General features: G+C 45.1%; 1 protein-coding gene across 1 annotated transcript; it reads right to left on the minus strand.

The window, feature by feature from the left end:
* Positions 1-355: 355 nt before the first annotated feature.
* bmp16 (bone morphogenetic protein 16) lies at positions 356-10,141 on the minus strand. The gene is made up of 3 exons (XM_085796432.1): positions 9,653-10,141; positions 4,091-4,464; positions 356-2,910 (listed from the first exon to the last, which is right to left on the minus strand). The coding sequence occupies exons 2-3, from the start codon at positions 4,455-4,457 to the stop codon at positions 1,838-1,840; spliced, it is 1,440 nt and encodes a 479-aa protein (XP_085652558.1). The 5' UTR covers positions 4,458-4,464; positions 9,653-10,141; the 3' UTR covers positions 356-1,837.
* Positions 10,142-12,164: the final 2,023 nt, after the last annotated feature.

A 12,164-nucleotide genomic window follows, 5' to 3' on the forward strand; every position in this document is an offset into this window, starting at 1 on the left:
TGAAGTGATACGGTGCTTCGCTGGCTTTGTCAGAGAGGATGTGCAGTGGAGAGTAGACATTTCCCATTGCATTTAAACCTGGCTCTGGAACTAACAGCTGGTTCAGTGTGAGAATTTGAGGCTACTTCCTTAGTTACAATATCATATACACAAACATACTTAGATATGTGCTCTCTGTGGGACCTCTTGCTTCCTTTTTATTCCTGAACATGGCAATAAATCTTCTGTAGACTGAAATTTTTATACGCTTTATAAAGCTTTTTACATTTTATGCTGCAGACAATTTAGAATAAAACAAAGATGACAAAAAGGGAAAGATGGTTTTTGCAAAGAAAAGGTCATGCGACAGTGTAGGTGCTGTTTGCTTTGTTTATTAGAGGTATATTGTCAAACATTTTACAAGCTTTTGCTTAAATGTTTCCATTTAGAGAGAAAAATGCAACACTGACAAACAGTTACTAAGCTCAGCAGAGAACACTTTTAAAGCCCCTGTTCGAAAGGCACTAAAGTCCCAGTTTAAACATCAGTCTTCCTTTTATTTTTTTTTCTGGACACATGCAGACACAACTAGCAAAGACACCTGTTGTTACACACGTCAGTAGCTACAATACATAGAGCTTTCAATTGACTTGTTAGTTGAGCTTTGAAAAGGCGACACCACTTACGTCTGCTATCATGTGTTGAACACCGAAATGTGTGCGATGAGAAGGTGGGAACTTTGAAGTAACACAGACTGTTGATTCAATACACCGAACAGTTGTACGGAGGTAAAGCTACCATAACTTACGTCATGTGGACGGCAGGCTTTCAGTTTTCTGTATGCTTTGCTGAGTGCAGGTATCTTAAATATTTTCAAGATTAAATACACCATATTGCTGCTATTTAAATACATAACGTGTCTTTTAAGTTAGAATTGTCATTCAGTGGAATTATGTATAATCGTAAGACGACCATCACTTGGATTTTCTTCACGTATTGCAAAGGAAATGTACAAAAAAAGTCTCTCTTTCTTTCTTTTCTTTTTTTTTTTTTAAATAATAGTGATAGTAGTACATTCAAACAATAGCAGAATAGTTCCTCAGCATTATTGTTGTGGTTTTAAATAGCTTGTGATGCAGGAGTGCTCGTGAGGGACAATCTGTGATTATGGTATAGCGTTCATAAAAACAGACGTGCCCTACATCTTGGTTCAAATACTGCAGAAACAACACTGTCACATAAAGTTTAGATGCCATGCTGGTGCCATCGTCGTATTGCTAATGTCGTAAGTCCATCAGACAGACGCAGAATTTGTGTAAACTCTGCTCCAGACTGTCCACGAAAAGCCTATACTCTGACTGTTTCGGCTGATCTCCTCTTCAGCTAACAACAGACAATCGTGTGAGAGTGAAATGAGCGGCAAACACTTGGATATAGGATCAACACCTGATGTTAAAGCGGTAGCCTGTCAGTTGATGGTTCGTCATCGCTAAATGAGGAAAAAGTGAGTAATTCCTGGCAGTTTACCATGTGTTTTGCTTGCACGTCTTCCCCTAACCCTTTTTTATCTTGCTGTGTGGCGGATTATGTCTGTTTCTCTCACTCTTAATTCTTCTCTTTCTATATCTGACCCTCCTTGCTCCGGATATTGACAATTTAGCTGCTACACCACCTCCCTCCTCTCTTCTCGTCCTTCTCGTGCTGCTACGTTTGTCTCCACCGGTCTCAGTCTGTTTGCAGTTAGCTGGCTTCCACGCTGTCCTATTCCCGCCATCTGCCCCTCCACGCTTCTGTCGTCTCCTCCTGTGTCTGCGTTCATCCGGTCAGCTCTCCGCGCCCCCCCCCTCCCTCTCCCCAACTACCGGCAGCCGCAGCCCTCCACCACCATGTCCTGGTAATTCTTCAGCACCACTCGGTCTTGGGGGTCCAGGTAGAGCAGGGAGATGGGGCTGAGGGAGGTGGGGACGCAGCAGGCCCGCGGCACCGCTCCGTTCACAGAGTTCACCAGCGTTTGCACCATGGCGTGGCTGGAGGAGTTCATGTGCTCGGCCAGAGGGAAGCGACACTCTCCCAGGCAGAAGAAAGCGTCGTAGCCGCTGGGTGCAATGATCCACTTGTGCCAGCCCACGTCGTTAAAATCTACATACAGAGGATGGCGTCGGCATCTGTTACGAGAAAGGCGTTTCAGTTTCGCAGCACGGCCGCCGTTTCTTTTCACCCGTCCACGTTCACTCCAGCTGATCCCACCTTTGTCGCCGCCCCAGCCTGGCACTGTATAAACTGTTTTTTTGGCCCTCACCCAGGTTTGGTCCCTATTGTGGCCCTTGCTGCCGTTCCTGGCCCTCTCTTTTGTCCCTTTTCTTCCTCTCATCCTCTGGCCGCCCTGGGTCCTCCGGCCGTGTTTGACCAAAGGCTCTCCACGCCCGTCGTGGCTGTAAGTCACCAAGAGGGGTCTCTCCTGGGCCCAGCTGTGCTCGTCCTGACCCACGGACCTGCATACCCTCAGGTGTCCCTCTTTGTGTTTTTCTGCCCCCTCCTCACCAGCAACAGAGAAGAGACTCTGGCCAGAGAGTGAGGAGGTGCTGTTCTCAGGTCTGACCTCCAGGAGGAAGCCCAGGCTGCCGCTCCCAGCAAGGGCCTTATGCAGGAGCTCGCCACTTAGGCTAAAAGCCTCCCAAAAGCCACTTGATTTATGACTTTGGAGGCCATTGGTGAGTAACCTTGTCTCCAGTAAGGTGGCCTCTGGGTCCTTGTGGTGCTCAGAGAGGTATAGGTTTAGTCTGTGGGGCCCGGGGCCCAGGGATGCTCTGTCACTGCGGAGGAGTCGAAGCTCTGCAGAGAGCACCCTTTCATCCGGGGGGATGGAGGAGACATTGAAAAAGATGTGCACCCTCTTGTGATCCTCTGCTTTAGGACTGTCTCCATGAGGCTCTGAGAGAAAGATAGAGAAGGTATGGGTTTAGTGCGGTTTGAACTTATTACTGAAGATGCATCATATGACACACAAATATTTGTAACCTAATGGAGCTTTCTTTAGTAATATCATAAAAACTATCTCTCACATTAGCAAATAAATACAATTTCAAGCACTGGAAGCTATAGGGGTAGCTCATGTTGACAAGTCTTACCCTGCTAAAATGTATCATATTCCCGCAGTAAACTGATTCACTACAAAAATTAATTTGTGCCCAGATTTGTTGGCATACTTGAAATTTAAAAATCAATAAAACTGCCCCTGGCCTAGTCTTTGTACAATAGGCATTTATGGTTGTGTAAAGTAGCTTTTGGTATGTGCTTTTGTTTTGTTCATGAATTGTAAATTGGGTTTCTTTTCTTTTTCAGAATTGAGGCCGGATTGTAGAGGAAGTTGGTAACTGCCCCAGAAGCCTCATGTTTACTCCATATCAGTTCATTTTGGTATTTGATTAGTTGCAGTTATCTGCTTCAAAACGACTGATCACTTTCTCATCACAGAACAAACAGTGCTGGCAAGCAGGCGACTTCCGTCTGTGGTAATTACTGAGATGCTGATAAAAGAAACATGAACTGAGTTGAATGGGGGAAATAAATTAAACACAGTTACATTTTCTTGTCATGAATTCAAAATCTGATTCAGGGACTTTCAGGAAATCTCATTTGAATTTTAAGAGCTTTATCATTTCAGTTTTATTATCCCCAAATACTGAATACACCTAATGAAATTAATGGGGACTTGGAGCCAACTGGGCAGGGGTGGTACCTTAAATGGGGGTGGTACAGGGGTCCTCAAACAGGCTAATCAAAAGTGAGATATATCGATGACAGCTCAAACACATCCTTTGAAAGAAGACTTTAGGATTGTGAGAGCCTGTCTTATCTAAGAGTAGTGGATCTTAATCTGTGTTTAGATTGTTAAGTGGTGAATCACAACAAACATCTGCTACTCTCATAAATATCCAAAGTCCTTTATACTTCATCTGTGACCAATAAAAGAATTTAACAGAATGCATAAACAGCTTCCCTGGGATAACGGTTCAAAGGTCAAACTCAATTTAATCAATTATGAGCTGAGTATTTTAATCAAATAAAGTAGGATCGACATCACGGCATCGTACTGCGTCAGTGGGCTTACCGTTGTGGACAAAGCTGCGTACGGTGTTGGCCTGCTGGATGTGCTGGCTGGGAAAGCTGAAGGAAGGGTCCTCCACTAGATGGTACTGCTGCTGGTGGAAGCGGTAAAGATCCAGGAGGTACCGGGGCACTGGCGCTCCGGGCCGAGGGTCGGGTTGTGACTGGAAGCCCAGCCGGCTCAGGAGGAGACTCTGGATGGTCTGAGCCAGACTGGGCTCCAGGAGGGAACCGGCTGGTGGATTTGACAGAGAGGAAGGCGTGTGTGACACCCCGCCATGGTCGATCTCGCTCGTGTCTCCACCCTGGCGACCAGACGAGGCTTGAGGTAGCAGCAGGACCATGAGGAGCAGGAGGTTAGCAGGGAACATGGTGGACCTGCAGGGTGAGACAGGAAGGTGGTGGGACAGGTGTGGTGAGAACGTGGAACATAGATAAAGTGGTGGACAAAAAGAGATGGGATAGCGCTTTGAATGTAAGTGCTTTGAATTGACATGTTGTGCACTATACTGTAGGTACAGAAACAATATAAATCACATGAGATAATGACACAATATAAGGTATAGGTTAAGAAATCTGCAAAAGAGATAGCTCCTACAAGATGCTCCAGGACTGTGTATATCATGCCTGTGTCTTCTCCTTCCTGGACATGCTAGTTTCTCATTAGTCATCAGCCTTCATGTGGCATATGTTCAAGGAATTTACCGTCCACATATCCACATGAAGTTGTTTGCTTGTTACTCCTGGCTGTAGAAACAGTGCTACTTTGTTTTTTCTCCGCTAATTTATGGCAAACTTTGTACCCCCAAGGCCCATACATCTTGGAGGACACCTAGGCAGGAGTAATTAACCCGTCTCGATTGGTCATTTAATCATGCTGCAGTGTTTGTGAGTGAAAGAGATACTACTGCGGTGTATGACAGACATCTACAGGCTGTGAACTCTAGCAGGGGCCCTTCTATGATAGATAACCCGATTTTTCCTTCCCTCTTCCTTTTCAAATGACTGGACACTGGAATAAATGTGAATAACCTTGAATGTGCGAGATGATGAACCAGACTGAAATCTTTTCATTTAAAGGCCCAACGAGTTTTATATATAGGTGTCAAATCAGTCTTTTGGATGTATGTAGTTGACAATACAAATATCTATTAATGATATTTACATGATTGAAAAGGAATTACCTAGATAAAAGGTTCAGACTCAGATGAACATCTGTAAATCTAATCTCATGTCAGCCTCAAAACCTGCATATTTGAATCTCAGTGGTGGGAGGACTGTTTTGTTGACATTTGGATCAACTATGTTGAAAAGTGTTAACACTGCAGCAGTTTGCTCATTGACTTTGGACTTCTGCAGGCCACGATGATAACTGCTCTAGAAGAATATAGACATTGCTTCTACAGGGCAAAGGAGGAACTGACAGCTTGTTTTGGTTCAGAGAGATCACTGTAAAATGTCGAAGGGGAAAGAGACGATGTTTGTGTATGGGTGTATGGATATAGAAATTCTGGAAAATCATAATTATGAATGAAAACTATGAGCATTGCACTGATGTTGTTTTTTCTTTGCAGTGTGTGTATATGCAATATATTGAATGTGAATGTGAATGTGAAATGAAAACTATGGTGTAAAAAAACTTGTAAATGTGTCCCAAGGTATCTGTGTTTGCACCTTTGTGATTTGCTTCACGGCCAAAATATCAAGGAAAAGGTTAAAATAAAAAGTAAGGAGATTCCTCAGTATTTTCTGTGGAGACACAGACTCAATACTGGTTTATTATTACAGAAGTCAAACTTGACTGAAGTTGTGTGTGCAGTGACAATGGCATGTTGCCAGCAATCCCCCAGTGCAACACACAGTTACCACAGAGGAGAGGCTTATTTGCAGTGTTGTGTCATGTTGTTGTGCAGTGCTGCTCAATCTCCCCTTTCCTTCACATTTCCATCAACATCTGTTTCATTCACTCACTTCTGATCGAAGCAGAAACATTTTCTCGTCCTGCTCCAGTCTCTAACAAAGTGTCTCTGACACTCTTTTAGCTAAACTTAATTGTGTTAAGTGACTCAACAAGCTTTCAGCGGACTTAAAACAAGTGATCAGCTTATCTCCCTTCATGTCTATTCTCACTGCAGGAACACAAGCACAGACAGGGGCCACACAATTACCACTCTGACCTGGCTAACACCCTGCACCTTTGTGCAGGTGTTAATAACTGAGCCAGTAATTAGACACCAGCAAGATAAAAGCCCTCTTGACCTGAAGAGGTTGAGGTCAGGTGTCAACAGGGTCAGAGCAAAGAAGTAAAAGCTGTCGACCCGTCAGAGACGAGACAATATGACCTGTAAAACTGAACTTATATACTGGGAAAAATAGATACAGTAGCAATAATTTCATCCTGGTTGACTGTAAAAAAAAAAAAAAAAGTTAGTGCATCTTAATTCAGTGAATTTCTCAAAGAAGAGCCTTCAGTCTGCTTAGTTTGCAATGATCTCTTTTCTTGTCAGAGCTCTCACATATCTCTCCTCTCTATCTCTTTATCTCGTCTCTGTTAAGGGACAGAGAATTGATTGGGCCCTTTACAGCGAGTGTTTATGGCTGAGCGAACACATAATGACACTGTAATGACTGCTAATCTCACCAACGCTGCCAGAAAAAAAGGGTTAAAAGGAGGTCACAGGTGTGAAGGTGTGTATATTTCTATGCATGTGCGGCTGTGTGTATGTGTGTGTCTGTGTGTGTGTGTGGGGTACGTGGTTCAAAGGGCAGCCCTGGGAAAATAAGTCACTTCCAAGCGTGGGATTGTTGCTATAGCTATCCATTAAACTCTGCATGGCAGCCCCACCCAGGACTCTTTCACCTGGGGCTACGCAGCGGAGGACAATTACAGATTAGACACTCTGCTGGACAGCCTCTCCCATATACTGAGGAGGCTTGTAAAGCAGATTAAGGACAACAACACCACCTCTCTCCTGTACTTTCCTCACCTGCAAAACCGCCCAGGTGACACTGGGGTTCAAAGGTTCGGTCATCACACCACAGGGTGTGTCTCAGCCTGTGTGAGGCAGGGGAACACAGATGGAAAGAGAGAGAGAGAGAGAGAAATGGTGGCTAAGTTGCCCTACATCACTTTGACATACATACAGCCTCTCTCCTCTCCCTGGGTGTCTGTGTTATGACTGCTTCTATCTAATTTAAACTGGGCAAAGAGGATCCAGTCCTAATTTAGCATCTTTATGTGTCATGTGCGTTAAGGGTCCCACCCACCCTGGTGTCGACTCATTCCGCTTAGACATTTTTATTATTGCAACCCACCCTCTTCCCCTGTTTCTCCTTTTATTTCTGACTTTTTTCTTTTCCTATCTGTCATGAATCTGAACATGGGACTGATGAAATGTTTTCTGGGCTGGGGGGTGATGAATGGGTTGGGGGTAAGGTGAGACAAAGGGTTGAGCATCTGTATGTCTTTTTGCCCCATGCTCCTGAACGCAGCTCGGCCTATTAGACATATTAGATGTGAAGTGACCCCCCGAGCAGACAGTATCGTGACCCTGGCGCGCGGCTGGCGAGTGTCGCCGCCGGCCTGCCCCGTGTCTCTCTGAACTCTCTGATTAAAACCTCTGACCTCTTATGTCTTTTGTCGTGTTTTACCCCCCCTCTCCCTTTTTATCTGTTTATTTCAAACCGTGCTCCTTTTCCTCTTCCTCCTTCCTCTTCGCATGCCGTGAACTTTGTCCTTCTGCTTTGTCTCTCTGTGTTGTCACACTACTTTGTGTTTTTGTGCCTCTCTGCATCACCTTCCCATTCCCTATCTCTCTCTCCCTCCCTCTCTCTTTCTTTCCTTCTACCCCCCTTATATGTTGCTCTTTTTTTCCTAGCCCTTAAATGAATGGTGTTTTTGCGGAAGAGTGTGGCGGACTGTTGCCGGGCCAGAGGGCTGGAGTGTCACCGCAGCCGGCTGATTTATCCACCGCCACTGTCTTCATGTTACGCCTGATCCCTCAACTTTCCCTTCCTGTTGTTCTTCCCGTGTTTCTTTTCCCAAATTCCTCCTCTTGCTCTCTCTGATTCCCCCCCCCCCCCTTGTCCAGCTCTCATTTTTCTACGCTGCCCTCTCATTCTTTCAGAACACGATACATGCAGCATAAATGTGACAGGGTTCATTTTTCTAGCACTGAGCTCACTCAGATACTTGAAACTATGTCGAGACAGCCTCATGAGCCCCAGTGTGATGTACAGTGGTCATGTACACACCTGAGAACACCTCACTGTGGCCCTCGCACTGCAACACGTAATGTGAGCGTACATGCCTTAGTCTGTAGAAGCAACTGTGGAGTTACGACAATATTCAACACATTACTCATTAACGCACAGCTTTGAGCTGTGGGCTTCATATATAAATGTGGTGTGGAGAAATATGTCCCAAACAGTTGCGAGTGGAGCTGTGGTTGTGCTTTTCAGAGGCGTAACAGATGAAATCATTAGAACAATATTCCAGGTAGGCTGCTGTGTGGTTTTATTGGACTGTATTAGAACAGCACTTTAATTCATCCCAGCTGGACCAATTAGCTGGCTAATGACCCAGATGTCAAACGTCCCTTTCTGTTACGCACACACACACACACACACACTCACGCACCCAGACACACACGTGTCCGTGCTAAAAACAGCACTGGGTTTAAACACATGCTAACTTCCAGGCAGAATGAGCGCTAACACGTACGCAGAAACACACGCCAAGATGTACAACTGTGGAGGAGCTGGGAGCTGGGTTGTAAATATGTGAGAGCAGTTGGAAATGAAATTACACACACACACACACACACACGCATACACACAAATCTGATACTTCTCTGATCAAACACTGTAACAGCAATGTACTCCACTTGTCTGATCCGGTATCACACACTCGCACACACACACAAACTCACACACTTTTGGTCTGAGTCTCTGAGGTTGAGCTGAGCATCAACAGGTCGCCATTTACAACTCATCTCTTTCATCCCTCAGCTCCTTTTTCCTTCCTCTCCTCTTTAGTCCTGGCCGGGGATGCCTGAAGGTCTCAGTGTCACAAGTGCATTGTGGGGGCCCCGCTGAGCCGCATCACTGAAAAAGCATCAGTGGAAACACTGACATATCTAACCCGTGACTGCTGAAAGCTCAGAGACTGCTGTCGTTGTGTGGCTGACAGCTAAGCCGATCTGAAATACAGAACAAAAACACACCCCTGCTTTTCACATTAAAGCGCTGAGCGCCAATTCAGACTGTGTATGTTGCAGCGGTGGTGACTTACGTTATGCTCTTTGAACTCATAATGGTCACATTATTCTTGGACAAATCGCTTAGCGGACAAGATTATGATTGAGCAACACAGAGTGCCAGTAGTGTATGCATGTGCATGTGTGTGTGTGTGTGTGCATTTTTCCCCAGAGTGACTAATGGTTTCAGCAGCACAGTTCCTGTGGCCTGTGGCTTGACAGACCCATGTGTGTGTGTGTGTGTGTGTGTGTGTCTGTCTGTGTGTCTGTGTGACTGTGAGTGAGAGACACAGGGATGTAGTACTCACGTCCAGGTGTGGTGGGGTGTATGCAGAGTCCATGGTTTATCCTTGAGCTCCAGTGTTACGATCCCTCGGCTCTCGCTCCCGCTCCTTTGGACAGAATGGATAAAGTGGACTATTTACCAATTTTCCCTTCTTTCCTCTTCTCACCTCTCTCAGGGCAGCCAGTGCCTGTCTCTCCTTTGCCTCCTATGTAAATGGACTGTAGGTAACGCTGCTCGCTCCATGTTTTTCTCCCCTCTCTGCTCCCTCGCTCAGCTTCTCATCCTGTTGTCAGTGTCAGATAAGCAAAGTCTTAAAAACATCCACCGGCTTCCCCTCTGCCTGCCTGCCTGCCTGCCTGACCTCTGCTAGTGGGCAACTCCCTTTCTCTGTCGCCTGCACTTCCACCTCTGCTTGTTTAAAACACGCTGGCACTGCTGCCGTGCATGGAAGCTGCAGGAGGAAAATCAGTTGTGTCTGTCTGTCTGTGCTGTATCACCGGCAACAACTCCCTCTTGTTCCTAAACCTCCTTACTATGTGTCTCTCCCTTCCTCTCCACTCAGTTCCTCCCTTTTGTATCTCCTCCCCTTTTCCTCTCTCTCTCTTTCTTGCACTCTGTCTCCCATACACACACAGCCACACACACTTTTTTTTCCCTGCTTTTTTTTCTATGCTATACAAAGTGTCCAGCTGGTAAACTCAGTTTAACTCTAATTGACTTTCCTGGCCACTTAGATCCTCCCAAATAGTGATGTCACTAAGACCAGTCCCAGTACATTTACAGGCTGTTATCTCTCTCTCTCTCTGTCTCTCTCTCTCTTGCTCTCTCTATCACACACACACACATACACACACACACATGCACACACACCATTCATCAGATATTCAGGTGTTGAACGAATGAATCAAGCAAACAAACACAAGCACAATTGCAGCCAAAGTAAAACGAGACTAGACACACAATATGTCCTCAAACATGCACTCATACCTTCACACACGCAAACACACAGACACGAATGTTCATGCAACCTGGTCCAGATAACCCTGAGGCCAACGCACAGGAGCAGACTAATTATTTGCTCCCTTTCACAAACTCACCTGCTGCTCTCCGTTGGCACCATTGTACGTTTCGGCCAACATGCTCGCAGACACTTGCTCCGCCATTATAAATACAAGGCCCCATGACACTGAATAAGAGCAAACAGATTCAGTTACAAGACAAAGGTATGAATGGATGACTCATAAGAGCAGCCATGAAGTCACCACAGTTGAGTTTTGTGATTGGATGGAAGTAAGTGTTGAGGTAAAAAAAACAAAAAAAAACAGGCTGTACTTCTCCACTACGGGTTGAAGCAAGGTGCATCCGTCCTTCCAGAGCGGAGCGGGTGGCGGGGTGAATTTGTATTCATGGGCTGAGCCCATGAGAAAACGTCTCTTTAGGATGCATCGTCTCACATATTAGATCTCATCTGGAAAATCACTTGCCCACGTCCCCCTGCTCCTCCTCTCTGTCCCCTCCACTTGCTCTTCCCGTCCACTCTCGTACAAACACACAAAAACCTCATCCACAGACCCCATTCATCCAGCGGCTGAGTAATTGTCCCAATGCAGAGCAACTTCACACACAAACACACACTAGCTCTGCTCTCGAAACACACACACACACATACACACTTGAGGTTTTAATCATTACGGTGCTTTCACTGACAGTCTGGCTGTTATCAGAGTCAAGATCCTTTTGTAAATTCTTTTAAAATGTGTGAGAGTAAATGTAAATGTAAATGGTAAGTGGTCGCTGAAGTGGAGAAGCATTTCAGCGACCGCTTGTACGGTAAGTCGATAACTGGATCACAGCTCTCTACAAAATAGCACATCAATTATGTAACTGGGAGTTGTAGTGAGTAAGGATTATTTATGCTGGGCTCATGTCAGCAAATGTCCCAATGTCCAATAGATCAAGACCTCCTGCAGCTCCAGCTGACCTCGACCTTTGACCCCTCTGAGAAGGCGTCTGAACAAAAACAGAGTTATTCTTTTGAGATCATTTATTATCAGTGTAGATACAAATCAAAGTCTCTTCTGTCTTTGCTGTCTTCAAACAAGGGGCGGAGCCAGACATTGTAAACATTTTAGTCCTAGTTTAAAGGGATAGTTCAGGTTTTTTTTTTTTTTACGTGGGGTCGTGTTATGAATAGTTTGTGCGTTTTCTGCAGTAGATTCTGCTCAGTGTGCTCCAAGTTAGAAGGATCACTGATAGACTAGTAAAATTACGAGTATGATTTAAGATGGGAGGATGCTATATTATAGCAATGGATTGTGCGAGAACCCAAATATTTTAAAGAAGTCATATTTCTTGCTCCCAGGGCCCCAGAACAATTTGATCAACATTCATGAACATGAAGCACAACACATGAATGAAAGGGAGAACCCTGAAAAGTGTCATTACCTTACAAAGTCTGACACACTGAGTGAGGCACTAAAATCATTAATTAAATTTCTTACACTGATGTGAGTGTTTGTTTGTTACAAGTGTTT

This window comes from Trachurus japonicus, chromosome 13, assembly GCF_045865225.1.
Source record: "Trachurus japonicus isolate A0001 chromosome 13, Traja_1.0".
Classification (NCBI taxonomy): domain Eukaryota; kingdom Metazoa; phylum Chordata; class Actinopteri; order Carangiformes; family Carangidae; genus Trachurus; species Trachurus japonicus.

Coding starts and splice junctions, on each gene's coding strand:
- bmp16 (XM_085796432.1), bottom strand. CDS start 4,457: ATGTTCCCTGCTAACCTCCTGCTCCTCATGGTCCTGCTGCTACCTCAA. Junction 2,911..4,090: donor ACGCAGCTTTGTCCACAACG/GTAAGCCCACTG, acceptor TCTTTCTCTCAG/AGCCTCATGGAGACAGTCCT.